The sequence below is a fragment of the Biomphalaria glabrata genome, chromosome 5 (genome assembly GCF_947242115.1).
Source record: "Biomphalaria glabrata chromosome 5, xgBioGlab47.1, whole genome shotgun sequence".
NCBI lineage: Eukaryota > Metazoa > Mollusca > Gastropoda > Planorbidae > Biomphalaria > Biomphalaria glabrata.
In genome coordinates, this window is record NC_074715.1 from 32,103,930 (window position 1) to 32,131,570 (window position 27,641).

The window sequence follows — 27,641 nt, forward strand, 5'->3', positions numbered from 1 at the left end:
TTAAACATAGAGTCTAGAAGGATAACTGATCTACGGGCGCCAAGTTTGCTATAGCTTAAAGTTTAAGAGCTGATGTAGTAGAGTTTCCTTTTGTCAACTTTTGATTACACAAAAAGTCTCGTTTAAGTGTCCTAATTTATGTATGTTAACCGAATCTAGATCTGCGTAAAAAAAATGGCTTCCAGTTCCAGGGATAATTTTAAATCTATGTATAAAGCTAAACATAAAGAAGAGAGTTCAACATCAAGTCGTCGCAAATCCAGAGGCCTGGAGCGACAAAAACTTCGTGATGATGAAGTAAATAAAAGAAGGCTACTTTCGGTGTCAGATATGTCTCCTGTTTTTGAAGATAAAGAAGAAACAAAAGGTAGAGAGATCTAAAGTCTAAAGCAAATCTAGAATCTAAATAATTTGATCTAGACTAGATCTACTCTAGTCTAGATCTAGATCTAGAGTTAGTTATCAGTTAGAATCTAGACAGTGAGTTAGTAATATGTAGTAGGGAGGTGAAATAAAAAATTGATCTTTGAAAAAATAATTTTTCGTTAGTACATCATTAAAATACTTATAAAGAACTTTCCAATGGTGTTTAAATTATGACTGTATAAAGTGTATGCTAATAGTTAGAAAGTTATGATTTTTTTTGTGTCGTTTTGGCCTAACATTGTTGACATGGAACAAGTAAGATGAGTCATCATGATAGCGTCTCTCTCGCTAAGCCAGCGAGACACACCCCCCGCTCAAAAAGTTAAAAAGTTAGAATTGAGTTTCGTAGAGGATAAATCTACTTATTAAATAAGAAATTTAATAGTAGATTTAGTATTCATAGTGAATTTCTAGCTCACAAATCTGATTTCATTTATATTTATGAACTTTACTTGTTTAAAATGTAAATATTGATGAAATAAACAAATTATCGGGTCTAGATCTACAAGAATTGTCAGAGAGGCGGGGACAAAATGGCGGCGTTCTGATGGCAGAAAATAACAAAATATTTAAAAGTGGGATCAAAATCGTCTGAAACAATTATTTTTCAAATGCGCTTTATAATTCATGCGACGACGATTAATACATAAAATCTATTTGAATATATCCAGAATATTAGGCCTTACATGGCCTCCAGTGGTTTTACATTGATGACGAAATTTTCTTATCAAAATTCAGTAAATTCTGAAAATCCCATAGCCCCCAATGGTAAACCGTATTTTCAAGTTTTTGAGCGATGCGACGGAGTTATCGAGATAAAACTTGGCAGAATTATAGCCAGGCATGATATCTACCATGGGAAAAAAAATGAATCATTGATCATTTTCCTGGACCCTGTATTGCTAAAAACAAAAAATGAGTATTTTTGATAAGAAATTAAAAAATTATAAATAACTTTAAAACAAAGCCGTAATTAAGCTTTATATAGGCCATGGTCTAAAGTAATCGATAACAAATTGGCCTCACTTGCACATTTATAACACATAAGTGTTAAAAATGTGCAAGTGAAGCCAATGCAAAAAAAAGCCGAAAACGCAATCTCAACTTTATCGGTCATTTTTTACTTCCGCACTTCCGGGTTTTTTCCGCTAACTAACATTAGTAGGGATGTAAAATAAAAAAATTATCTTTGAAAAATCAATTTTTCGTTAGTACATCATTAAAATACTTTGAAAGAACTTTCAGATGGTGTATAAATTATGACTTTAAGTTGAACAGTTAGAAAGTTATGATTTTTTTTCTGGTGTTTTGACCTAGCATTGGTTGACATGGAGCATGTAAGATGAGAGTGTCTCGCTCGCTCAGCCAGCGAGACACACCCCCCGCTCAAGAAGTTAAAAAATTGGAATTGAATTTCGTAGAGGATAAATCTACTTATTAAATAAGAAATTTAATTGTAGACCTAGTATTCGTAGTAAATTTCTAGCTCACAAATTAAATGTGATTTCATTTATATTTATGAACTCCACTTGTTTAGAATATTAATATAAATACTGATGTATTAAACAAATTATCGGGTCTAGAGCTACAAGAAATGTTAGAGAGGTGTGGACAAAATGGCGGCTTTGTGATGGCAGAAAATAACAAAATATCTAAAAAGTGTGATTGAATCGTCTAAAAAACATTTTTTTTTCAAATCAGCTTTAAAATTATAAATAAAATAGATTAAAACATTAAAACTCTTCTAAAACTATCAAGAAACATGCATAATTGTTATAGAGTAAAGGATGGTTGTCGGACACGATAAGCCATTCTCCGGCCATTTTTAAGTTTCAAAATTCATAACTCCCTAATGGTCTAACCTATGAATAAACTAATAAACTGATGGTGTCAATGTATTCGTCATCCTTTTGTCTATAAAAATAGCTATTTTGTAATGTATAACTACACATAGTTAAAATTAGATAGATATCTGATGTGAAGAGGGGTAGGTTGGGTTTTCTGATGCGTAAAAGTTTTCGTCATGATTTTTGTCTCTGTAAAAGTTGTTGGCCGGTTTGGAGATTTATCGGCCGCTTCAAAGGAAATAGATTTCTTCTATATATTAAACATGTTATTATTAAGACATTTCATACTTGATTTTATTATTCTGTACATTAGCGCAACGACACAAGCCATATTATCACTTTTCCCACGCTCCACGCTTTCATTCTTGGCTTGTAACTGACGTCACACCATGGCCACTACTTTGGGCCTAGCCTAGCTGGTCGCGCTAGGGGAAAAAATCGCCTCTGTTGCGGGGGAGAAGAGGAGGAGTATTCTCTCTAGTCTACCTACGGGGCACTTTTTTTTCCCCGTAGCACAGCTCCACTAGCGCAGTGCGTGCCTGTCTCACCTTAGCCTTTTTGGTACCAGTCAGATAATTGCTAGTCTCCTGCTCTCTCTCTCACCTGCTTTTTTTTTTTAGAGCGTGTAATGGTATGCTTAAGAGACATGGAAAAAAGGGAAAAGGAGGGGGGGGGGGAAGGCTTTATGTAGTATACTCTCTTTTGATTTTGACAATCTCTTAGAATGTTGATGTTTCACACAATGGCCATTTAGCGCACCTGGTCGATCAATAATTGTAGGCTCGAGGTCTACAATGATATTGCTATTGTGACTTTTTTTTTTCAGCTGGCCATTGATGCCAATTTATTATTGTATACAGATGTACACTTAAGTGCTATAACATTTGTACATATTTGTTGCATATTAAATGGTTTAAAATAAATGGTTATACTTTTTGCATACACCACATTAACTTTTTTTTTTTTAAATATGTTACGAATTTTTTTTTGTGAAACATGTAACAAACACACACAAGAACACATACATAACTTAAATATACATTTTGTACTATATTATTTTAACAAACAACAAAATTATTCTTGTAAATGTTTAAAAAAAAAAAACAATAACAATTTGTTTATTTCCCCATATTTACTGTGTCAAGTTATTTCCTTTTGATGACTAGCGTCATATGACGATATGTTTTCTTATTCAGAAAAGGTAAAACTTGTTGGCCACCCCCTATTTACATGTTTAAGTGGGAAAGGAGAGTCTGGGTTGTACAATTTATCTGTTTCTAGTGTCTATTTAGAAGCATTATATCTGGGTTTTAATTGGCTAATGCATTTATGGGCTTAAAAATCGTCTTAGCTCCAGACCCTATCTCGTTCTTCCCCTTGGGAGAAAAAAAGCTGTTTTACAGTAGTCTACTATGACTCCAGATAAAATTACTTTCTCTCAATATAAAAGGGAGCTGTACATGTCGGAAGTGTGACAAAATAGTCCATGCGCAATATTTATGCGGAAGTTGGGTAGTAAATATTCAAATAAAGAAGATTTAATAATAATACATCGAGGTGGCCGATATGTGAGACGAAACCCGGGTGTCCGACAACCATCCTTTACTCTATCTACTAGCCTATGCATGATTTTATTCATTAGAAAGTTTAGTTTTCAAAAAAAAAAAAAAGTCCATAGGGAGCAGTGCAAATTTATGTTTTCAACATTATAATCGATCACAATTGAAGAAAGTAATGTATTGTGATAAAACTTGGCAGAAATATGGCCAGATATATAATCTATTACGGGTGGAAAAAATCAACTTCTTAGGACTTACCTGAAATGAGTATCAGTAAAAATAAAAATACATATATACCTTCAAGTTAAAAAAAAGGTAAGAAAATACAAATTTTTTTTAAAGTCCACATGAAAAAAAAATTTTCCTCAATATAAAATGTATCCATATTCACCCATTTTGGCTACGATTTCAATGGATTTAAAATCAATCGATTTCAATCAAGGGCCTATGTACAGAAAGTAAGAAAAACGAATCTCAAATTTTGACGGCATTTTTTTACTTCCGGTTTTACAGATTTTCACATACAGTTAGAGTAATCTCTCTAGCTAGACTCATCTTGACATCAAGATCTAGAACTAGAGTGATTATCATAGATATCTGTATTAGTGTAGACCTATATAAAATATAGGGAGGTGAAATAAAAAATTTATCTTTGAAAAAACAATTTTTCGTTAGTACATCATTAAAATACTTTAAAAGAACTTTCCAATGGTGTATAAATTATGGCTGTATGTTTAACAGTTAGAATAAGAAAGTTTTATGATTTTTTTTTGTGTCGTTTTGACACAACATTGTTGACATGGAGCAAGTAAGATGAGAGCGTCTCGCTGGCACATGCTCAAAAAGTTAAAACATTGGAATTGAGTTTCCTAGACGATAGATCTACTTAATCTGCTTATAATGCTTATAAAAAATGAAAATTAATAGTAGATCTAGATTAGTAGTAAATTTCTAGCTCACAAATCTGATTTCATTTAGATCTATATTATGAACTTCACTTGTTTAGAATGTAAATATTGATGAAATAAACAAATTATTGGGTCTAGAGCAGCATTGTGATGGCAGAAAATAACAAAATATTTTAAAAATGGTATCAAAATCTTCTGAAACAGTTTTCAAATGCGCTTTAAAATTCATGCGCTCATCAAATAAAACTTAAAACTATTTGAATATATCCAGAATATTAGGCCTTACGTGGCCTGAAGTGGTTTTACATCGAGGACAAAATTTCCTTATCAAAAACTCACAAAAAAAACTGTAAATCCCATAGCCCACAATGCTAAACCGTATTTTCAAGTTTTTGAGTGATGCGCTCGATATATCGCGATAAAACTTTGTAGAATTATAGCCAGGGTTAGGGTATCTAGCACCAAAAAAATATGAATCATTGGCATTTTCCTGGACCCTGTATTGCTAAAAACAAGAAAGGGGTATTTTTTATAATAAATTTAAAAATGATAAATAACTTTTAAAAAAAAAACGTAATTAAGCATTAACTAGGTCATTGTCTAAAGTAATTGATAACGCAAGTTTAAAACTTCTCACATTTTCATTCATAAGTGTAATAAATTTCAAAGTGCGGCATATGTAAAAAAAACAAAAAAAGGAAAAAACGCAAGCTCAACTTTATCTGTAATTTTTTACTTCCGCACTTCCAGGTTTTTTCGCCTAGCTACTGTATAGTCTATACATGACTGTATCATACTTATGTTTTGTTTGCTGCACATTAAGATTAAAATAGATCTATAGTCTATAGACTAGTATAGTTACATTGTTACAATAAATATATATGTCAAAGAGGGTCAGGTCAATCATCAATGAGTAGGGAGGTGAATTAAAAATTTGTCTTTGAAAAAACTATTTTTTGTTAGTATAACCTTTTTGAAAAAATATAGGCGCAGTGGCTGAGCGGTAAAGCGCTTGGCTTCTGAACCAGGGATCCCGGGTTCGTATCCTGGTGAAGACTGGAATTTTTATTTCGGGATCCTTGGCGCCTCTGAGTTTACCCAGCTCTGATGGGTACCTGACATTAGTTGGGGAAAAGTAAAGGCGGTTGTTCGTTGTGCTGGCCACATGACACACTCAATAAATGTAGGCCACAGAATCAGATGACCTTTACATCATCTGCCTTATAGGCCACAAGGTCTGAAAGGGAAACTTTACTTTACATCATTAAAATACTTTAAAAGAACTTTCCAATGGTGTATAAATTATGACTACGTTTAACAGAACTTACAAAGTTATGATTTTTTTTTGTAGTGTTTTGACCTAACAATGGTTGACATGGAACAAGTAAGATGAAATCTGAAGTTAAAAAGTTGGAATTGAGTTGCGGTTTCATAGACTTTGAGATAGATCTACTTACTAGAAAAAGAAATTTAATAGTAGAAGATATCTAGTATTAGTAGTAAATTTCTAGCTCACAAATCTGATTTCATTTATATTTATGAACTTCACTTGTTTAGAATGTAAATATTGATAAAATAAACAAATTATCGGGTCTAGAGCTACAAGAAATGTCAGCGGGGTGTGGACAAAAACGCGGCATTGTGATGGCAGAAAAAAAATAATTTTAAAAGTGAGTTCTTCTTCTTCTATCCAGCTTTATTGCTGCTGAGCTGTGAGCTTTTTTGCAAACTGTGCCAATGAAAAAAATTGTGCTGTTTTCTTCAGTTGTTCAGCACCCTACAGGGTGTTGGTTATGTTGGGCTGTAGTGGAAGTAGGGTCTGCCTAAGGTGGATTAGGGAGGGGCATTCAAAGAGGATATGGTTTACGGTTTCAAAGGGGTGGGCGCAGTGTCTCAAAGGGGTAGTAGTGTGGAGTTTATTTTGTTCAGGTGGTAAATTAATAGTGGTGTGTGTCCTGTTCTTAGTTGGAAGATTGTAGATTGTTCTTTGCGGGGGAGGAAGTTAATACTGTCCATTTTGTTAGGCGTAGTCATTTCTTTGTACATGGCTCTGCCTGTGTTTCCTGATGCCCATTGGTTGAGCCACTCCTCTTTGTCTTTGTGATTGTTGACTAACATTGACCTTAGGGTGAGGTAGTTAACAGGTCTATCTGGTTGTTCCATAGATGAACCTGCCTTTGATAGCTTATCTGCCTTTTCATTTCCCATGATGCCAATGTGTCCAGGGACCCACTGTAGTGTGATATTGATATTTAAATTTGATATCATCTGATGGATTATCACAATGAGTGTTGTCAACTCTCTTGGGCTGTTTGAGGTGCTGCTGTTAAGTGCTTGCAGAGTAGATTGGGAGTCTGTAAAGACAATATCTGATGGTGGTTGCACTCCTTCATATATTTTGTTTTTCACTGTCTGTAGTGCTATGGTAATTGCCTCAATTTCGGCTTGGAAGTTTGATCAGTAATCGGCACAGGGTGCGCTTATCTCAAAGTGTTTATTTTTAGGGAAAACCAGGAAGGCACCAAGACCAGCATTGATGGTAGCTTTGAAAGCGGATCTGTCTGTATAAATATGGATAGCTGTTTTTTGATAGCTTTCAATTGTTTCAAGCGTGCCTACTTTGAGCTCCAGTGGATTAGATTCTTTTGTTAAGGTGTTATTTAGTAAATGTGTTTTGATGGTTGGTTGTTTGTAGTTTAGTCCGGGTGTAATGTTTGAAAATCTGGTAATTTTTTCTCTGTTATTGGGTAGGTGGTGTTTTAGGGCTAGTTCGTCAGTAAGTTGGATCAGAGTCCATTGCTTTTTTTTTGGTTGTTTTTCCTATTTCTCTGTGTTAGTAACTTAGCTTCTAATGCTGCTCTGTTGCGCCTTAACTTAAGAGGTTCAATATTGGAGTCTATTTCACAGGCTGCTGTGAGAATAGTTCTCATACCTCCACTAATTAGCCGCAAGGCTTGGTTTTGGATTGTATCTAATGATGATTGAATGATTGATAGGTTTTGTTTGTGGCTACTTGTATGGAGAGACAGTTATCCATTACAGATCTGACATATCCAGTGTATAACTGTCTTAAGGTTTTCTTTTCAGCTCCCCAGGATCTTCCTGCTAGGTGTTTTATTATGTTTAATCTTTGTGATGCCTTTTCTTTTAAATCTGCCATAAAGTGTTTTAGAGACAGCCTTTGGTCAAATTTTACACCAAGATATGTTGGATTTTCTTCTTTATTTATTGGCTGTGAGCCTATTTTTAGGATGTAGTTTCTTTTTGCTGTTTTGTTGCTGTGGCTAAAGATTGAATAAACTGACTTTTCTTTGTTTATTTCCATTTCCATAATTTTGAATACGTGGAGATAGTTGTGAGGCTCTATATAGTTTGGATCTAGTCAGCACTGGATATTTCTCTGTAGTCCAAATTAAAAGGTTGTCTGCATAAAGTGCCTTATTGACTGAAATGAGGTCCGGGAGGTCGTTCATGAAGATTAGAAAGAGGGTGCAGCTAAGGGCTGAACCTTGTGGTAGTCCTTCTTCCAAACTTTTTTTTACTAGAGATGGCACCTTCGAATCGAGTTTGGATGGTTCTGTTTTTTAAGAATCCCCTGATCCAGCTGTACATTTTTCCAGGGATGCCCATTTTTTACATCTTCAAAAATAGACCTTTTCTCCACACTCTATCATAGGCTTGCTGCAAATCTATAAATACTGCTGTAGTGTGCTTGTTTTCATGAAACCCTTCTACTGTGTCCTGGATAAAACGAAAGAGGTGGTCTTCTGTTCTACTTGCTTTCCTGAAGCCAGCTTGTGCATTATGGAGTGAGCAAGTACTTTCTAGCCACCAATAAAGTCGGTTATTGATAATTTTTTCTGCCATTTTGCCAATGTTGGATGTTAGAGATATTGGTCTATAACTTTTTGGGTCTCCAGGTGGTTTATTTTTCTTTAAAATGGGTATTATGTTTGTGGTTCTCCATTCCTGTGGTATGTCTCCAGTTATCCATGTATGGTTGATAAAGTTAAGTATACAGTTTTGGGCCTGTGGTCCTAGTCCCCGAATCATTTCATTTGTTATTTTATCGGGTCCAGGGGATTTTCTTGACTTGAGGCTTTTTAGGGCAGTATTGAGCTCATGTAGAGTGAAGGGAGTGTCAAAGATCTGACAGTTGACTGTTGGAGCTTTTTCTTCTTTCTTTAAGATATTACTGAAGGCCTGGTCCAGTTGTTTTCTTGGCTTTGACTTGTTAATGCTGGCAAAATATTTATTGAAGGTTTCAGCCTTTTTAAGGTTTTCTGTCGGCAGTGCCTTTTATAGGTTGGGGGTTTGTTATTTGTTTCTTTCCTGCTAGCCGGTGCAAAAGGGTCCAGGCTTTTCGACCATCCTTGTTTAGATCTAGTTGTTCGCATGTTGTGGTCCACTTTTTCTTTTTTTCTGTTTTAATTTTGTATCTTATAAGCCCTGTGAGTTTGTTGTACGTTGTCTTGTTCTCTCTAGTAGGTTTTTTTTCTATAGTCTTCCTGGCCATGTTTCTTTCTTTTACTAATTTATCTAATTCAGGTGTCCAAAAAGGTTTGTATTTCTTAACTTAGCCTCGAGGGATGTGTTTTTTTGCTGCTTGTAAGATGTTGGAGACTATAGTTGTGTAAAAGTGAGTTCAAAATAGTGTGTGATAGCCTGAAACAAATTTTTTTCAAATGCACTTTAAAATTCATGCACATGTGTTTAATACACAAAAACTATTTGAATATATCCAGAATATTATGTCACAATGGCTTAAAAAAAAAGGGAATATCACTGATAGGTAAAAAGAAAAGGAATATCACAACATAATGGGGAGTTAACTATTTTTGAGCTATTGTAAAGATAGGAGTGATTCCCCTTAAGAAGTTTATGTAAGTGCATGTAAAGTGTATCAAGCTTGCCACTTACTTATATTATGTAAACATAGTGCTAATGATAGGATCTTTTAAGCTGTCTAGCTGACTTGTGACAATTTTATTATAGTCTAATATAGCATGTTTAAGGTACCAAACTGTATTTTCATGTTCCTAAAATTTCCATCATTAGTTATAGTAATACTATAATGCAAGCTTTTATTGTTTTTAAAGTTTTAATCTGTCTGACTATTAATGTTTTAAATTAAACTTTATTGCAGGAAACCAAGTGAAGGCTTCAAACAGATTAGAACGATTGAAACAGTGGAGAGAAGAAAGAAAGAAGAAGCAAGAGGAAGCTAAAAAAAATGCAAAAAAGCCAATGTTTAAAGTCACTCATTTAGAATATAAAGAAGAGCTGCAGCTCTTTAACAAGGAGGTATATCTCTTAAAGCATACTCATTGTTTGATTCTATCCGATGGTTCTTTTTGCTACTTCACAAAATTTGCTGATGATGCTGCTCTTCTTGCCCTGCTCTCAGAGCTCAGACGTAAATCAGTATTTCAGAGAAATAGAACACATTGAAAAATACTGTAAAGATAATTTTATATTATTAAATGTCTTTAAAAAAAAAACCAAAGAAATGATGATCTATTTTCATAGGAAAAAGAAGGAAAATGATATTGGTTCTGTCGCTGGAGAGACCATTGAAATAGTGCAAACTTTTAAATACCTTAGACAACAAATTAAATTTTACGGTAAACACTGATTTATATCAGCTAAAAAGGGCAGCAAAGATTACAATTACTTTAAAAAATGTCTTCGTTTAAAGTTAGCGAAAAGGTCTTGGCTATGTTTTATCATGCTCACATCTGCAATATTTTAAGTCTTAATATCACTGCTTGGTATGGCAATCTGAACGTTAAAAATAAAAATAAACTCCATAGAATGCTAAATGCTGCTGGTAAAATCAGTAAAGACAAACAGACACAAAAACTCTTTTGTTCCCCTGGCAATCAAGTCCACATTGTTCTTTGAAATGAAAAAAATTGAATTTTTTAAATGTCCTTTTTTTTAAATACATTAATCATGTTCTCTATTTAACAGAGATCAGGTGCAAAAAATGAGCAGAAAATTTCTGGCCAACCTGTCGGATTATCTTCACATCCAATAAAACCTATTGCTAAAGCAGCTGTTACTCAAAGAATAGTATCAAATATTAAAGCCAACAAAGTGGAGACTACAAAAGATACCACTAAAGAAGTAAATGTTGAAAGAAAAAATAGATTGTTAACAAAAGCCACCAAACTTGAAAATAAAAAAGTAGCAGCACATAATGAAAGAACTCGATCGACTGTGAAAGCTATTAGACCTTCTGAAAACAATGTTAATATTGAAAGGAAAACTCGATCAGGGACCAAGGAAACAAATCTTCTAGAAAAAGTATCAGCAACAGTATCTTTAAACAAAAATAATTTGGATAAAGAAATTGAAACCAAAAACCCAAGGAAAGTAAAAAACCAAACTGCCCAGTACTGTAAACCCACTACTGCTGCTGCTGCCAAGGTAACTTATTGCAGTTAATTCATAATTGTTTTATTTTTAAAATGTAATACTTTTTCAGCAGTATTCTTTAAAAAAAAAATCATTACCTGTTATTTCTATATTCTTGAACAGAGCACAAATGAAAAACACACCAACTTTCTTCGCTCCAAGTCACATCAAGTAGGAACAAATAAATCTAAAGGGAATACAAAAACTTTGAAAGGTAGAGTTGTAAATAATACATACAGTGATGGGAATTTTCCGAAAATTTCATCTGATCCGATTTTCTAGCAAAAAAAAAAAAATCTGAAATTTTCCCCCAATTTTTTTTTTTTTTGTTGTTTTCCATTTTTTTTTTTTATGAAAAGAAAATCTGAATTTTATTATTTTTCCACTTTCGGAACAAAATGCGATTTGATTTGTTTTGAACATGTGCACATCCTGTCTTTTGTCACAGTTATATTATAAGCTCTATTTTTTTTTTAAATCTTGTGTTACCATATTGTCTTAAGTCTAGATCTCTGTCTAGACTAGAGTGGTTTGAATCAGTCTAGATAGATATATTCTAGATAAGATATCTAGTTTTTTTCAGGGTTCATAGCGCTCCTAAAATCTCCTAAAAAATGAAAAGTCTCCAAAAATCCTAAAATTCTCCTAAAAATTACAGAAAGTCTCCTAAAATTTTGTCCACTCTCCTAAAATTTTTACCCAATTTATTGTTACCACTAAAGACGCGCTAGATCTAGTCTGTAGTGACTATTGTCTATAATTAGAGCAATTACCAGACTAATTTGTAGGCTACACACCTCCGGGCCCTCCCTCACCTAAAATCTTCTTGTAAGTGTAAGAGTGACTTCGCGTGGAAAGTCGGTTAATCTTCTAGATCTAGCTAGTATCTAGTAATAGTATTTAGAATTTAGATTCAGATCTAAGTTAGATCTAGTGAAGGTAATTCGCACCTAACATGAAAAATCAGTGAATTTTAGTCAATTTAATGATCTTGATACATCTAATGTTCTAGATTACTCTAGAAATACGCTAGATTCTAGATTTACGCTAAATCACTTAGAGTCTAGTGAAGATAATTAGCACAAAGAAGTGAAAAGCCCACAAATTTAGTGACTTAGATCTAGACTCTAGATCTACGGTATATCCAGTGAAGATAATTCGCATACTGCCGCGAAAAGTCAGCAAATTTTAGTGACTTAGATCTAGACTCTAGATCTACGGTATATTCAATGAAGATAATTCGCACACAGCTGCAAATTTTAGTGACTTATATCTAGACTCTAGATTTACTTGAAATCACTAGAATCTAGTGAAGATAATTCTCACACAGCCGTGAAAAGTCCGCAAAATTGAGTGACTTAAGAGTTAAAGTCCGTGAATTTTAGCGAATTAGCTTTAGAGTCTAGATCTTCTGTAAATTTAGTGAAGATAATATTCACACAGCAGTGAAAAGTCCGCGAATTTTCTCGACTTTGATCTAGACTTAAATGCTAAATCACTAGAATATATATAGTGAAGATATTTCTCTCACAGCCCTGAAAAGTCCGCAAATTTTAGTGACTTAGATCTAGAGTCTAGATCTACTGTAAATTCAGTGAAGATAATTCTCTCACAGCCTTGAAAAAATCTGCACATTTTAGTGACTTAGATCAAGAGTCTAAATCTACTGTAGATTTAACGAAAATATTTCTCATGCAGCTGTGAAAAGTCCGTAAAAATTATTTCACTCGTAAAAGCCAGGGAAACTATATGGTTGAAAAAGGAAAAAAACGCGAATAGGTCTAATCGTGCGCCCCCCCCCCCCCCCCCAATCCAAAAGCCATTTTTTAGTAAGCAAATGTCAACTAAACATTCAAATAGACCTATATTGCCCTATATATTACTGGCTCTGTTTATGAGAAGGATTTAAGTTAGCTAATAAAAGAATAAAACATTACCTCAAATGCACACCATGACTCAATAATCTAGAAGATACACATAGGAACTAATAGTGTACATTTCCATCACAGAGAATACACATTATGATAGCATCTCTAAGAATGTTTCTTATTTTAAAAAATGGAAAAGCAACCATTTGTAATGTTTTTAAATAAATCTTTGAAAAAAAATGGTTGTTTGAGGTTTTGGGATGACAGTCAAGTTGTTACTTGATTAAAAGATAACTTTCATCACATTTTCTGTGGACATACCACAGCTGATAACATTGTTTCTGTGGCATATTGGCAAGATATTTATTATTTTTAAAATCAAATAACAATAATTGATTTGATAAATGCTTAGTTTTGTGTATGTTTTACTATGTATCACACAAACGGATAGGAAACAGACACACACATCATACATTTCATCCTTTAAAAAAACCTCCTAAAATCTCCTAAAATTTTGTCATGGAAAAGTGCTACTAACCCTGTTTTTTAATTTGAAATACTTTTGATCTAGATTTAGAGCGTCTAGACTTCAATGGCTGCTTGCCAGCTTGAAAGTTCAGTTCTAAAAATATCAGTCAGAGTATCATGATGCCCGGCTGCTATGCGCTATTAGATTTGAAACCTGCCTGCCGACTTCCATGAGTTCAAATGGTATTAGATTTAGACATATAGATCTATTATTCTATAAGATCTAGATCTAGTAGACCTACCTGCCATTTATACTCTATAGGTTTTAATATATATAGATTATAGTTAGTTGTATGCCTACTTTACATTACTAGTGAGTTACTGAGTATAAGTCTGATAGAATATAGATCTAATAATAATATATATTGGTTCTAGAGTCACAAGAGATGTAGATCCAAGTTATTAGATTTAAGTATCTAGATTATAGATAGATCTAGATTTAAAAGTTTTTTCTATATCTAACTAATAACTAATCATTACTAATGCTTTAAAAGCCCAGTGTGGTAGAGATCCACTTCTTGTAAACAACTTGTATCAGCATGAAAAAGAGTCACATAAGGATTTAGGAAGCCTCAATATGCAGTTCTATTGCTTAACATTGTCTTCCTCTAAGCATTGCTCCTCATCTGGTTGTTCTTGCTTGTCTTGCTCAAGAACTCAACAGAGATTCAGCAGCTTTCTCTCAATAGCTTTTCAAAGCATTTTTGGTGAACTTCATGTGCAAAGTTTAATAAAAACAGTTTCTCCTGTACAAAATTGAATAATCAGTGAAACAAACAGAAGTGTAGTTCATACTTTTGAAGTATTTCCAAAACTCAAGCATGTTTTGATTTTCAAACACATTTATTCTTTATAGTTGTTTGAGAGAGAGCCTGTTACAATACCAGAAAAGCAGTTTTCAATTGTAGAATACTCAGACTGCCTAGACCCAGACATAAAGCATCTGCAAAAAGCTTTCTCATCTCATCTATATGTACAAACAATAGTGCCTTGCATGCATTTTGTGTTCATGTTTGTAGTAAAGCTTTTTTTTTTTTTTTTTATATGGTGTAATTAGTATGTAATACAACATTAATTAAAGAAAATATGATATAAAATGATTCTACATCATTTTTTAAAATTTAGCAACATCTTTTTTTAAGTCGCCGGGACAGGCCAGTTCAAAAACGGGGTGTGTGCAAAATTTCCTAAAAAATTTTCAAGGTCTGTTCCCATCGCTGTACATAATTTGAATTCTTTTTGTTTTTACATTTTTTTACATTGATAAACTTTATCATTTATTTTTCTTTTGTATTTTTTAGAGAAAGAGACAGAAGATAAGGTACCTTCGCTAGATAACACCCCATTAAGAAAAAAGTCTGTTAGATTAAATGTTGGGGCTGTTGCAGCTTCAAGTGCTTCTGAAAGTGAACAAGGTAAAAAAAATTTTTTCTGCAACCTATGTTGTTTAATTTCCAATCATTTTTAAATTAAATTATTTAAGATAAAATGCTTGTGACTACATGATCAGTGTGGGTAGCTTATATGTGTATATATAGGCATATATATATATATATATATCATAGTTGGTTTGGGTCTGTTTGTCTTCATTCAACGTGTTCTGTTTAATTTGTTAATTTGTGTATATTATAAATATTAAATGAATCATCCATTTGGTTATTGTCTAAAATTTGTTCTACACAGATCTCCATCTATCAGATTCAAATGTGTCTTTACCAAAGCATTCAACACCTAGACCTGCCAGAGGGTCAAATAGATACAGTTCAGGCTCAAGAAGGAAATACAAAAAAACACCAGGAATCAAGACAAATAAAGCTCGCCTTGGAAGTCAAAAGAAATCAGTCAGAGATTTATCACCAATAAACAAAAATTTAAAAAAAAAAAAAGATAAATCTGCTAATTTAGAAAGTGAAGATTCAACTAATGAAGATTCAGATGTTTCTTCAGAAAACAAGGAAGTTAATATTAGCAACATTTCAGATAAGGAAAACATGCAGATTGCTAGTTCAAGATTAGTGCGCAGGTCCTCAAAGAGATCACACATTAAGGATTCTAAAGATCTGTCTGGTGAAAACAGTGGAGTTGAAACTTCACAGAACTTTACTCCAAAAAAGAAATTGAGTTTAGAAAACTCATCTACACCAACACATGGTAGTAGCACCAGAAAAACAAGAAGTCAACTCAATTTGGGTTTTAAACCTAGCCCTGCTAAACGATCTCAATCTGCAATGGCTAGTCCAGAAAATGACCAAGATGCACAATCTGGAAAGCATCCAGAAAAATCTGCTAAACGAGCTAGATTTACCAACTTAAAGAGCCCAAGTTCAGATGAGGAAAATTTAAACATTATTTGCCATGAGGTGCAAGAGCCAGATCCAGATTTGCCAAAAGATGTGGTCCAGAATGTATTTGTGACTAGAAAAAGTCTTCGAGTTGCATCTTTAATCTCAGATGACATGGCAAACAACCCAGAGAAAAAAAGTCTTACTCCTAAGAAACGAAAGTCAATGCGTGCAGGTACTAGAAAGAGTCGTTCACGATCTAGGCGCAGCAGTCAGTCAGTCGTGGTGTCAGTGAGTGATGAAGGAACAAGTGGTGCATTAGGTTTGTTTCTCAGAAGTTTTACTTAATGCTAAGGAATATTTCTTAAATCTCCCTAGCTGATAACTCTAAACATTTGTTTATAGGTTTACCAAGATTGCTTACCAAGGCTAATTCTGGTTTAGGCATCCTGACTTCCAGTCTGTCATAACCATACCAAGTTTTCTCACTTGACAGAATTAAGGCACTCTTTTTCTATTGATATATTAAAAAGTACTTTTGTAAATAAAAATTCAATTTTTACAGTGGAGCTAATGCAATGTCTAAAACTTAGATGTGTTTTTGCCATTTCTTTTTTTTTTTTTCATTTCATAATGATTGCTTTTCCAGACTGGAAGTAAGATTTTAACTGGGTTTGCATTTGGAAGGCATTTATGGGAATAGAGACCTAAGGAGTGAATTTAAACTTTGTGGACTATAATCGATGCTTTGAAACTCACCAACTTAACTATTCAGACTACACTTTAATTATACAAACATTGTCATCTGTGAACATGTCATTGCATTTCTCATTCAACACTGTTATTTTATGTCAGTGCTTATAATTGTCCATAGCCTGCCTGCTTTGGCTTGTCAAATGTAATTCTAAGGATCTTGCATTGGTGAATGTTTAGATTGATCCACTTATATAATATGGCACTGTCTAAATCATATATTTGCCCATTGAAAAAGAAAAGCCATTTGACAAAAGGTACAGTTGTGATCACACTCCTGTTTTGTAACCTTCTATCTTAGTAAAAGAATATTCTTGTTGCAAGATTAGCCAGTTGTGGCTTTGGTTTTTATTTTTACATTAGGATTTATGAAACTTAACAGGTCTGTTTCATATTTTACTATTACAAATCAAGTTAATTTTATGATTTCAGGGGATAGTATTGGCCAGATTCAGTCAGCACCAGAAAATCACTATAAAGTTGAGGTTGTGCCTCACAATACCCCTGGAGGCTCACATGACAAGTGTATCAATTCAGAATTCATTGATGTGAGTGATGAAGGCACTGCACTGATATCTGAGCGTAACCCTTCAGTTGTGTACCAAGTTATTAAGTCTGAAGGCTCATCTCGTGCTTTACAAGAACTGACTGTGGCCAAGATTGATGGTGAAATAAGCTTTATAGAGGTAATAGGTCATATTCATGTTGCAACATCATTATATTGTTTTAGGCTGACTTAATTTTATTCTTGTCTATACTAGTGTTTATACTCTGTTAAAACAGGTTCCACTTGTATTTATACTCTGTTAAAACAGGTTCCACTTGAGGAAAGTGTCAATGTTTTACCAAGACTTTCACACAGTTCTGAAGAAAACCATTCCACTCAGCCATTTTCACCAACCAAATCAAATGATGTGAGTCAATCATCACCATCTGTTCATCTTTCACCCAAAGCTGCCTATTCACAAGTTGTTGCTGACCAGAACTCAGAACTCATATCTGCCTCTCAGGAAACTCCTGTTACATTTCGAACTCTGAGACGCAGGGCTCATTCAATTGCCCCTACCTTCAAAACTCCTAGTGCCACTAAATCTAAAAAAGAAAGACAAAGGCGAAAAACTGATCATGTATTAAAGTCTCCTGAAGAGATGTAAGTTTTTCTACCTTTACCTTTTTGCATTATTTAAATAAAGTTTACTAAAGCCTTATTAAATTGCAATTTTCTGATGGAGGCTGCTAAAAAAAGCAGCAAAAAATTAGATACATTTTAGTCAAATAACAAACCTTTTGAATTTTAAAAATGACTTTTTTTTTCACATTAGAATTTGTGTTTTTTTTTTTTTCTCTATTTAGGACATCCAAGTGCTATTTACTAAACAATTCTTACTGAATTCTGAGACATCCAAGTACTAGTTACTAAACAATTCTTACTGAATTCTGAGACATCCAAGTACTAGTTACTAAACAATTCTTACTGAATTCTGAGACATCCAAGTACTAGTTACTAAACTATGCTTACTGAATTCTGAGACATCCAAGTACTAGTTACTAAACTATGCTCACTGAATTCTGAGACATCCAAGTACTAGTTACTAAACAATTCTTACTGAATTCTGAGACATCCAAGTACTAGTTACTAAACAATTCTTACTGAATTCTGAGACATCCAAGTTCTAGTTACTAAACTATGCTTACTGAATTCTGAGACATCCGAGTACTAGTTACTAAACAATTCTTACTGAATTCTGAGACATCCAAGTACTAGTTACTAAACTATGCTCACTGAATTCTGAGACATCCAAGTTCTAGTTAGTAAACTATGCTCACTGAATTCTGAGACATCCAAGTACTAGTTACTAAACTATGCTCACTGAATTCTGAGACATCCAAGTACTAGTTACTAAACTATGCTCACTGAATTCTGAGACATCCAAGTTCTAGTTACTAAACAATTCTTACTGAATTCTGAGACATCCAAGTTCTAGTTACTAAACTATGCTCACTGAATTCTGAGACATCCAAGTTCTAGTTACTAAACAATTCTTACTGAATTCTAAGACATCCAAGTACTAGTTACTAAACAATTCTTACTGAATTCTGAGACATCCAAGTACTAGTTACTAAACTATGCTCACTGAATTCTGAGACATCCAAGTACTAGTTACTAAACTATGCTCACTGAATTCTGAGACATCCAAGTACTAGTTACTAAACTATGCTCACTGAATTCTGAGACATCCAAGTACTAGTTACTAAACTATGCTCACTGAATTCTGAGACATCCAAGTACTAGTTACTAAACTATGCTCACTGAATTCTGAGACATCCAAGTTCTAGTTACTAAACTATTCTTACTGAAATCAACTCAATTTTTAAAATGAGTTTTGAAAATGTAACTAAATATTTTGTATATTTCAGGGTAAAAATTTTATCCCAAAGCCCATTGGTAGAGATGTCAAGAAGAAGAAGAAAGTCTAAATTTGTGCTTTCTTCTGGTTAGTACTTAAAAGACCCTATTTGTTTTTTTGTGTTTTTTATTCTATCTTTGCTATTGTTTTAAAAAAGATATAAAAATACATTTATTAACAGACGATTGCATAATATATAGAACAATAAAAACAACACAAGACACAGATATTTTACAAAGAGAATTAGATGAATTACAGAAATGGGAATCAAATTGGAGCATGTCTTTCCACCCAGAAAAATGTCAGTTGTTAAGAGTAACAAAAAAACTAAAACAAATTAATTCCACTTATCTTATTCATGGCAAACCAGTAACACAGACTAAAAACGCAAAATACCTAGGTGTTATAATAAATGAAAAACTGTCATGGAATCCACATATTGATGAAACTACAAAAAAATCAAACAAAGCATTAGGATTTATTAAAAGAATTTTCTATAAATCAAATAAGAACATAAAACTAAAATGTTATTTAACCTTGGTTAGGCCAATAATAGAATATGCATCCTCCGTTTGGGACCCCTCAACTCAAGAAAACATTAAGAAACTAGAACAGACACAAAATAGAGCAGTGCGATTCATAACAAACGAATATTCACATTTGACTAGAGTAACACCTTTAGTAAAATCACTAAATTTAGAAAGCCTTCAGGACAGAAGGCTCAAAAGTAAAGTAGCAATAATACATAAAACACTGAACCATAATCTTCAAATACAAAAACAAAATTTAATAAAATACTCTGAAAGACACAAAGATAAAGGCACATTCCTCGTCCCATATGCTAGGACAAATTTGTACAAATGCTCCTTCTTCCCTAGTGCTATTAGAGCATGGAATGGGTTGCCTGAGCTAGCCAGGAAAACCAGTGACTTGGCAGAATTTAAGTCATTGGTTAATATGCATGACTAAATGCATGACGCGTAGGACGTAATCATCTTCTTTTTTGAAGTAACGTCTGTATTATATAAGAAGATAAGATAGTAATTTTTTTTTATAATTAATACAAAATAATTTCAAAACAAAATTTTGTATATATATATATATATAGAGAGAGAGAGAGAGAGAGAAAAACATTGTTTTGTTTTGCATATTATTGAAATGTAGTGACAAAAAAACAACTACTTTTCAGATGAAAATACTGAAAATGAGCCGGCATCTGTTACTAGTGAAGTTGACAACATAACTCCTATACAACAGCAGGACATTGTACAATTTAATGATTTGAAAGTCAATGAAGAAAGTAAGGTTTTTTTTCTTCTAAAGAAAATACAGAATATCTCAAGTTGAAAGAATTGAATTTTATTTTTGTTAAATTCCTTGGCATTTAGTGTAGGCTGGGTTTTTCCTCAGGCTTTTTTTAAAATATATAGTCCCTGCATTTTAAGGGAGTTTTTGGTCTTGGCAATTTTCTCCAATACTGACATAAAAGGAAACATCTAGGTCTGAAGACTGTAACCGGGATATTCATGGGACAAGGTGGGGTAGGCCAATGGTCCATTCTCCGCCATCCATAGAGCTCTCCAAATGAAACTTTTCTGCAGTAGAAAGCTTAAAGTGGACTGTGCCCTGGGTATGCCCTGTGGAATCGTCACATCCTGGATCCAGGCCCCTTCACGATATCACATTCACCAGATCCAGAAAAAAAACACTTCATGACCATGATGGGTTTATATCTAGTATTAGAATGTAGTGAGACAAGGACCTCTGTCTGGTGTAGTGCAATCCAGACCTCCGTCAAAAAGCACCTGGGGGGGGGGGGGGAAGGTCCACTATTATTCACTTAGTGAAATGCAAGTGGAAAGGCAGTGGGGTTATTTATTTCTCTTGGTCATTTCCAAGCCCCGATACCCACACGGGGGAGTATCGCCACAGAGTGGAGGTTTGGAGTCAAGAGTTTTCCTTCTCCTAGATGGGTTGCGTTATTTTGGCTGACGTGCCCCATCAACACGAAGCACACTACAGCAGTATTTATAGATTTGCAGCAAGCCTATGATAGAGTGTGGAGAAAAGATCTATTTTTGAAGATGTAAAAAATGGGCATCCCTGGAAAAATGTACAGCTGGATCAGGGCATTCTTAAAAAACAGAACCATCCAAACTCGATTCAAGGTGCCATCTCTAGTAAAAAAAAGTTTGGAAGAAGGACTACCACAAGGTTCAGCCCTTAGCTGCACCCTCTTTCTAATCTTCATGAATGACCTCCCGGACCTCATTTTGGTCAATAAGGCACTTTATGCAGACGACCTTTTAATTTGGACTACAGAGAAATATCCAGTGCTGACTAGATCCAAACTATATAGAGCCTCACAACTATCTCCACGTATTCAAAATTATGGAAATGGAAATAAACAAAGAAAAGTCAGTTTATTCAATCTTTAGCCACAGCAACAAAACAGCAAAAAGAAACTACATCCTAAAAATAGGCTCACAGCCAATAAATAAAGAAGAAAATCCAACATATCTTGGTGTAAAATTTGACCAAAGGCTGTCTCTAAAACACTTTATGGCAGATTTAAAAGAAAAGGCATCACAAAGATTAAACATAATAAAACACCTAGCAGGAAGATCCTGGGGAGCTGAAAAGAAAACCTTAAGACAGTTATACACTGGATATGTCAGATCTGTAATGGATAACTGTCTCTCCATACAAGTAGCCACAAACAAAACCTATCAATCATTCAATCATCATTAGATACAATCCAAAACCAAGCCTTGCGGCTAATTAGTGGAGGTATGAGAACTATTCTCACAGCAGCCTGTGAAATAGACTCCAATATTGAACCTCTTAAGTTAAGGCGCAACAGAGCAGCATTAGAAGCTAAGTTACTAACACAGAGAAATAGGAAAAACAACCAAAAAAAAAGCAATGGACTCTGATCCAACTTACTGACGAACTAGCCCTAAAACACCACCTACCCAATAACAGAGAAAAAATTACCAGATTTTCAAACATTACACCCGGACTAAACTACAAACAACCAACCATCAAAACACATTTACTAAATAACACCTTAACAAAAGAATCTAATCCACTGGAGCTCAAAGTAGGCACGCTTGAAACAATTGAAAGCTATCAAAAAACAGCTATCCATATTTATACAGACAGATCCGCTTTCAAAGCTACCATCAATGCTGGTCTTGGTGCCTTCCTGGTTTTCCCTAAAAATAAACACTTTGAGATAAGCGCACCCTGTGCCGATTACTGATCAAACTTCCAAGCCGAAATTGAGGCAATTACCATAGCACTACAGACAGTGAAAAACAAAATATATGAAGGAGTGCAACCACCATCAGATATTGTTGTCTTTACAGACTCCCAATCTACTCTGCAAGCACTTAACAGCAGAACCTCAAACAGCCCAAGAGAGTTGACAACACTCATTGTGATAATCCATCAGATGATATCAAATTTAAATATCAATATCACACTACAGTGGGTCCCTGGACACATTGGCATCATGGGAAATGAAAAGGCAGATAAGCTATCAAAGGCAGGTTCATCTATGGAACAACCAGATAGACCTGTTAACTACCTCACCCTAAGGTCAATGTTAGTCAACAATCACAAAGACAAAGAGGAGTGGCTCAACCAATGGGCATCAGGAAACACAGGCAGAGCCATGTACAAAGAAATGACTACGCCTAACAAAATGGACAGTATTAACTTCCTCCCCCGCAAAGAACAATCTACAATCTTCCAACTAAGAACAGGACACACACCACTATTAAATTACCACCTGAACAAAATAAACTCCACACAACTCCCCCTTTGCAGACACTGCGCCCACCCCTTTGAAACCGTAAACCATATCCTCTTTGAATGCCCCTCCCTAATCCACCTTAGGCAGACCCTACTTTCACTACAGCCCAACAAACCAACACCCTGTACGGCAGTGCTGAACAACTGAAGAAAACAGCACACTTTTTTTCCTTGGCACAGTTTGCAAAAGAGTTCACAGCTCAGCAGCAATAAAGCTGGCTAGAAGAAGAAGAAGAAGAATTGATAAATGATATTAAATTACAAAAAAAAAGTAAAGGCAAGACATTCATTTGGCGAAGTTTCATTCACCCACACCGTCAGTACTGACTGATTATAGTGCTTCCAGAAATACAACTGTATACTTTTAAGTGGATACTTTATACGCTATTAAAGTAAAACACTTGATCAGTATATAGAAAAATAACATATATAAAAATAAATATCTTCAGCTGAAAATATTAATGAAACCTATTTTAAATACTCTCTAAGATAGGGTGTGTTGTTTTTTTGTGGCACTTTTTGCAGAAATGGAGAGAGTGAACTACTATAAAAACTTGGTCAAGTCAGAAACTCAAAGACTAAATGAGCTGGGTGACAAATGGACAGCATACTTGCATCACTCTACAGACGTTGGGGAAGATGGTGAGTGAACAGTAAAGTCAGAAGTTTCCTGAAAACATTTCACGTTTTCAGGATGCAACTCTGCATTTCTTATCCAAAGTGCTTAACTTTTCACATTTTTAAAAATTATCATTTGAATAAATGTTTTTTTTTACAAAAAAGGTATTAAACTCCTTTTTTTTATTAGAATGACTATGGGGAAAAAAATAATAAAACCCATAGTTTTTATTTTATTATAAATCCAAAACATCCATTGGTAAAAGAGCAACGTAAAGGGGGGAAAATTATTTTTTTCTTTCTGCTTTAATTACATTTGAAACAGTTCTTTTAGAATGTTTTAAAAGTGAAAAGACTATATGTGGAACTGACAGCAATAATGCCTAAAATTGCTCTGATATTAAATGGTTGTAAAGTGACAAGAGATGATAGTTTGGTAGTATTAATATAATACAGAGTATAGTTAATAGTAACTAACAGAGCTTTTTCTCTAGCCCAAGGACAAATCCGATCAACAGTGGGAAAATCTCAGCTTTTAATTGATCAGAGGTTCAAACAGTTCACTGGCTTGATTAATGACTGTGAGTTCAATCTAGGAGAGAAAGAGACAACCCCAACTGATCTTCAAGGATTCTGGGAGATGATTTACTGTCAGGTAATTCAAGATGACTGGCTTGATTTTATAAGAAACAATATCTCCTTTAATTTCATTTATCTTTTTCTAAAATGTATTACATTTCTACCAGAAGACAAAGCAAACATGTTTTTTTCTTTTGGGCTACTATTGATTATTTTTTATGTACACACATCTTTCAAATTTCAAAATGGCAAAGTGTTGTACTAATCATGTCTTATATGTGTATTTAAATAAGTTAACATTCTTCTTGAGGCATTTGAGCATGAAGGAGAGTGCAGGACTTCGCTATGCTGACCCAGCTCTAATCTCAAATTTTCTTGTTTAAAAAATTAAAATCTACATACGTAGAACTACCTCGTGCAAACTGACTTTTTAAAACTCTTTATGCAACTTTTTTTTATATTAATATAATGACCTTTCTCTTCCAGGTGGAAGATGTTGACAAATTATTTTCCAACCTGACAGAATTAGAACAGAACAATTGGCAGATCAAGCAGCCAACACCTAAGAATGTTCCTAAAGTAAGCTTTTAGACATCTATCTTGCTACTTTCCTATTCATTTGAATTGAGCCTTTCATTTATTTCATTAAAGATTTAAATGTAAGCATAAGAGCTGTTTAATTCTTTTAAGCATATAGAAATGTATATTCTCATTTTTTCTTGATATGTAAGTTAACGTTTGTTTGTTTTTTTCAAATGTTTTCTTCTAGAAAAAAGTTGTATCCAGAGCTGCTAAGCCAAAAGTTAAATCTAATTTTGCAGCCTTCCGACAAGAGATGATGAAACGCAAAGCTAAAGAAACAGTTCTTGATACCTCTATTGATCTGGCAACAGTTGACTCTGAAAAAAATAAAGTGTTTGATGCTGGATTTTTCAAAGTTTCAAGTCCTATTAGATCGTACAGTGGTAAGTTAAATAACTTTATATAATTTACTTTTTATTTATTTAGGCAAAATATTGTTCTGCTAATTGTTCTTTAAATTTCATGTCATTTATCATAACTCTGCAGGTCTGGGCTCCAAAAAAATAACTCCTGTGATAGCAGATACAAATGAAAACTCAACTCAGCAGACTGACATCTCTGAGGTTGAAAGCCAGACGTCTAGGAGAGAAATGAAAAGTAGTGTTACTACTCCGATGTCACTGAACAACAAAGAAAATAAAGTGTTAGCCACACCAGTGAACAGACTTGTGTCTGCTAAAAAAAAAAGCTATGTACCTGCAGTACCCAGCCCATTGCTAAATGACATTACTGGGGTAAGAGCTAAGAAATCAAAAACACAGTGCCTTGTTTAATTTATAGGGTTTCAATGTTTTTGTTTTTAAAGGATTAGTTTCTATTCAGCAATATAAACTATACACACAAAAAATATAGTTGAAAAATGTGTAAACTATTTGTATTTGTTTCTTTCAATCAAAGAAAAATATGTTCTATAATAATGTAAATATAATGTGGTACTTATGCTGAGGTTACCACTCACATTTTTTTATATTGTGTTATAATGTGAAACTTTCATGTTTCTCATTTTCTTATTCATTTTATCTTAAGTGTGAAACTGCAGAATAAGTCTACAATAAGGTGTATTGAAGAATCCCAAATCTGTTCAATTCCCAAATAATGTTTCATTTGCATTGTTATAATAATCAGTACAATTAAAGGATGCACAAAAACTAAATTTCCTTATGCCACAAAAGTACATTGCAATGTACAGATAACTACATTTATATATATATATTATTATATGTTTAAAATTTATTTAATTTTGACTGCTTCTGTTAGGCCACATGAAAGTGCATGTTATTTTTTAAAATGTTTCTTGCAATGTAATATTCTGCAGTGCCTTAACTCACAAAATGCTTCAGTGAACCAATAAGTTGAAACCAAATCTTCTTAGTATTTTTAGTAATTCTTGTTTAATTTTCTCCCTTTTTTAAAACATTAATTTTTGTAGATATATAACTTTGCAATAATTTTAGACCATTACTCCTGAAAAGATTTTGAAATGTTATATACCGGTACTGTCCTATTAATAGTTATCTTTGTATCGAACATTTTCTTGTTTCCACTTTATTAAAGAAAACAACAACCTTGTTTCGTCTAATTCAGTAAATATTTTAGATATTAGACTTAAAAAAGAGTTATGCCAAAAGAAAAAAATTCTAACAGTGAATCAAACTTACACAAAGTGTGAAGGATCCCTTATGTGAAGCTTTAAAAAGTGAACATAGTTATTAAGTCACAAAAAGGATGATACAAACAGTACATTGGAAAGAAAAAGATTTAGTCTTGACTATAGAAACAAAATGGAATGGAAAATACTTTGAAAAATCTATGGTACAAGATAAAACTGGGTGGAGGATATGCTCTAACCACAGTGGTATAACTAGGGTATAGGATGTTTGTTTTGTTTCATTATTCCTATTACACACATCAATAATTATACAAAAAGATATACAGATGAATCTTATGTGCTTTCTTGGTGGTAAGACTAAATAATACTATTGTTCAGTTGAGTCATAAATTTATCATTTAATGCAAGAAATTTGTGTTCAACTTCAGTTTGGAAAATCTTGGATTGCAAATATGCGAGCCAATATAGACTACTTTGATATATATATATATTTCTCTTCATGGCTCAACAGTTTAGGCACCATGAAGTAAAGGAAAGATCACTCTTTTATTTCTGCAAGTCGGACCCTGCGAAAAAAAAAGGGGGGGGGGAACAAGTAGTATTCACCCGTCACTAAGTAGCAGGGCCGGACTTAACCATTGTGACCAAGAAGTCATGGAAAGATCACTCTTTTATGGTACCCAAACAAAAAAGCGCAGAAAAAAATATATTTGTCATTTTGAAAGAAATACTTTAGATAACGTACAATATGAATAGAGACAATATTTTTTTTTTATGTTATTATTTTGCAGTAAACACTTTAGATATCTTAAAACATAAATAAGCAAACAGTAAGCAAAAATTATAATAAGCTGAAATATCAAATTACAAAATATATAATCTATTTACATTCCAAAAGTGTACTTTGAAAACAGGCAAAGATATTTGTCAGATTTATATATAAACACACATACTAACTTGCACAAAGTTAAATTGTAGGAAATGTCACGTAGAAATTCCATAACTGACTTGTTTTCGTACATTGGCAATATAGCTACAATATGTCTATCAAGTTTGTCTTGCTTGCATCTTTACTTCGTTCTTCTGCATTGTACTTCAGAATCTTGTCCTCAGTGTTCTCCGAGGAAGTGAGAGATTAACTTGTAGACATTAGGGTGATGAACGTCAATAGACAGTAGAAATGCATGGTGCCATCCCTCCACTGAATTGTCTGTTCGTGGTAGATAGTCCTGTACACGATCTCTAACATCCCATAAGTTATCGGAAATCTTGGAGTCACTCTGCGGTTTTGTCTCTGGCGACCAATATAGTTGTCCTCCCAATAGTCATACCAATTTCCTACAACATCTGGCCAAGGGTCATCTAGATCTTTGCAGTATTTACATCGGAAGGTGGAAGAAATGAGATTAAACAAACATTTGGCGAAATTAAGTGA

At 33.7% G+C, this 27,641-nt stretch overlaps 1 protein-coding gene across 1 annotated transcript; it reads left to right on the forward strand.

The window, feature by feature from the left end:
* On the forward strand, positions 1-26,165 carry LOC106050270 (uncharacterized). Its single transcript, XM_056031350.1, has 15 exons — positions 1-367; positions 9,887-10,044; positions 10,714-11,172; positions 11,284-11,374; positions 14,858-14,971; positions 15,240-16,160; positions 17,024-17,277; positions 17,407-17,741; positions 19,010-19,086; positions 20,189-20,299; positions 23,344-23,460; positions 23,931-24,091; positions 24,502-24,594; positions 24,785-24,980; positions 25,084-26,165. The coding sequence occupies exons 1-15, from the start codon at positions 175-177 to the stop codon at positions 25,368-25,370; spliced, it is 3,567 nt and encodes a 1,188-aa protein (XP_055887325.1). The 5' UTR covers positions 1-174; the 3' UTR covers positions 25,371-26,165.
* The last annotated feature ends 1,476 nt before the right edge of the window (positions 26,166-27,641 follow it).

Coding starts and splice junctions, on each gene's coding strand:
- LOC106050270 (XM_056031350.1), top strand. CDS start 175: ATGGCTTCCAGTTCCAGGGATAATTTTAAATCTATGTATAAAGCTAAA. Junction 17,742..19,009: donor TTAAAGTCTCCTGAAGAGAT/GTAAGTTTTTCT, acceptor TGTATATTTCAG/GGTAAAAATTTTATCCCAAA. Junction 24,092..24,501: donor GGGAGATGATTTACTGTCAG/GTAATTCAAGAT, acceptor TTTCTCTTCCAG/GTGGAAGATGTTGACAAATT.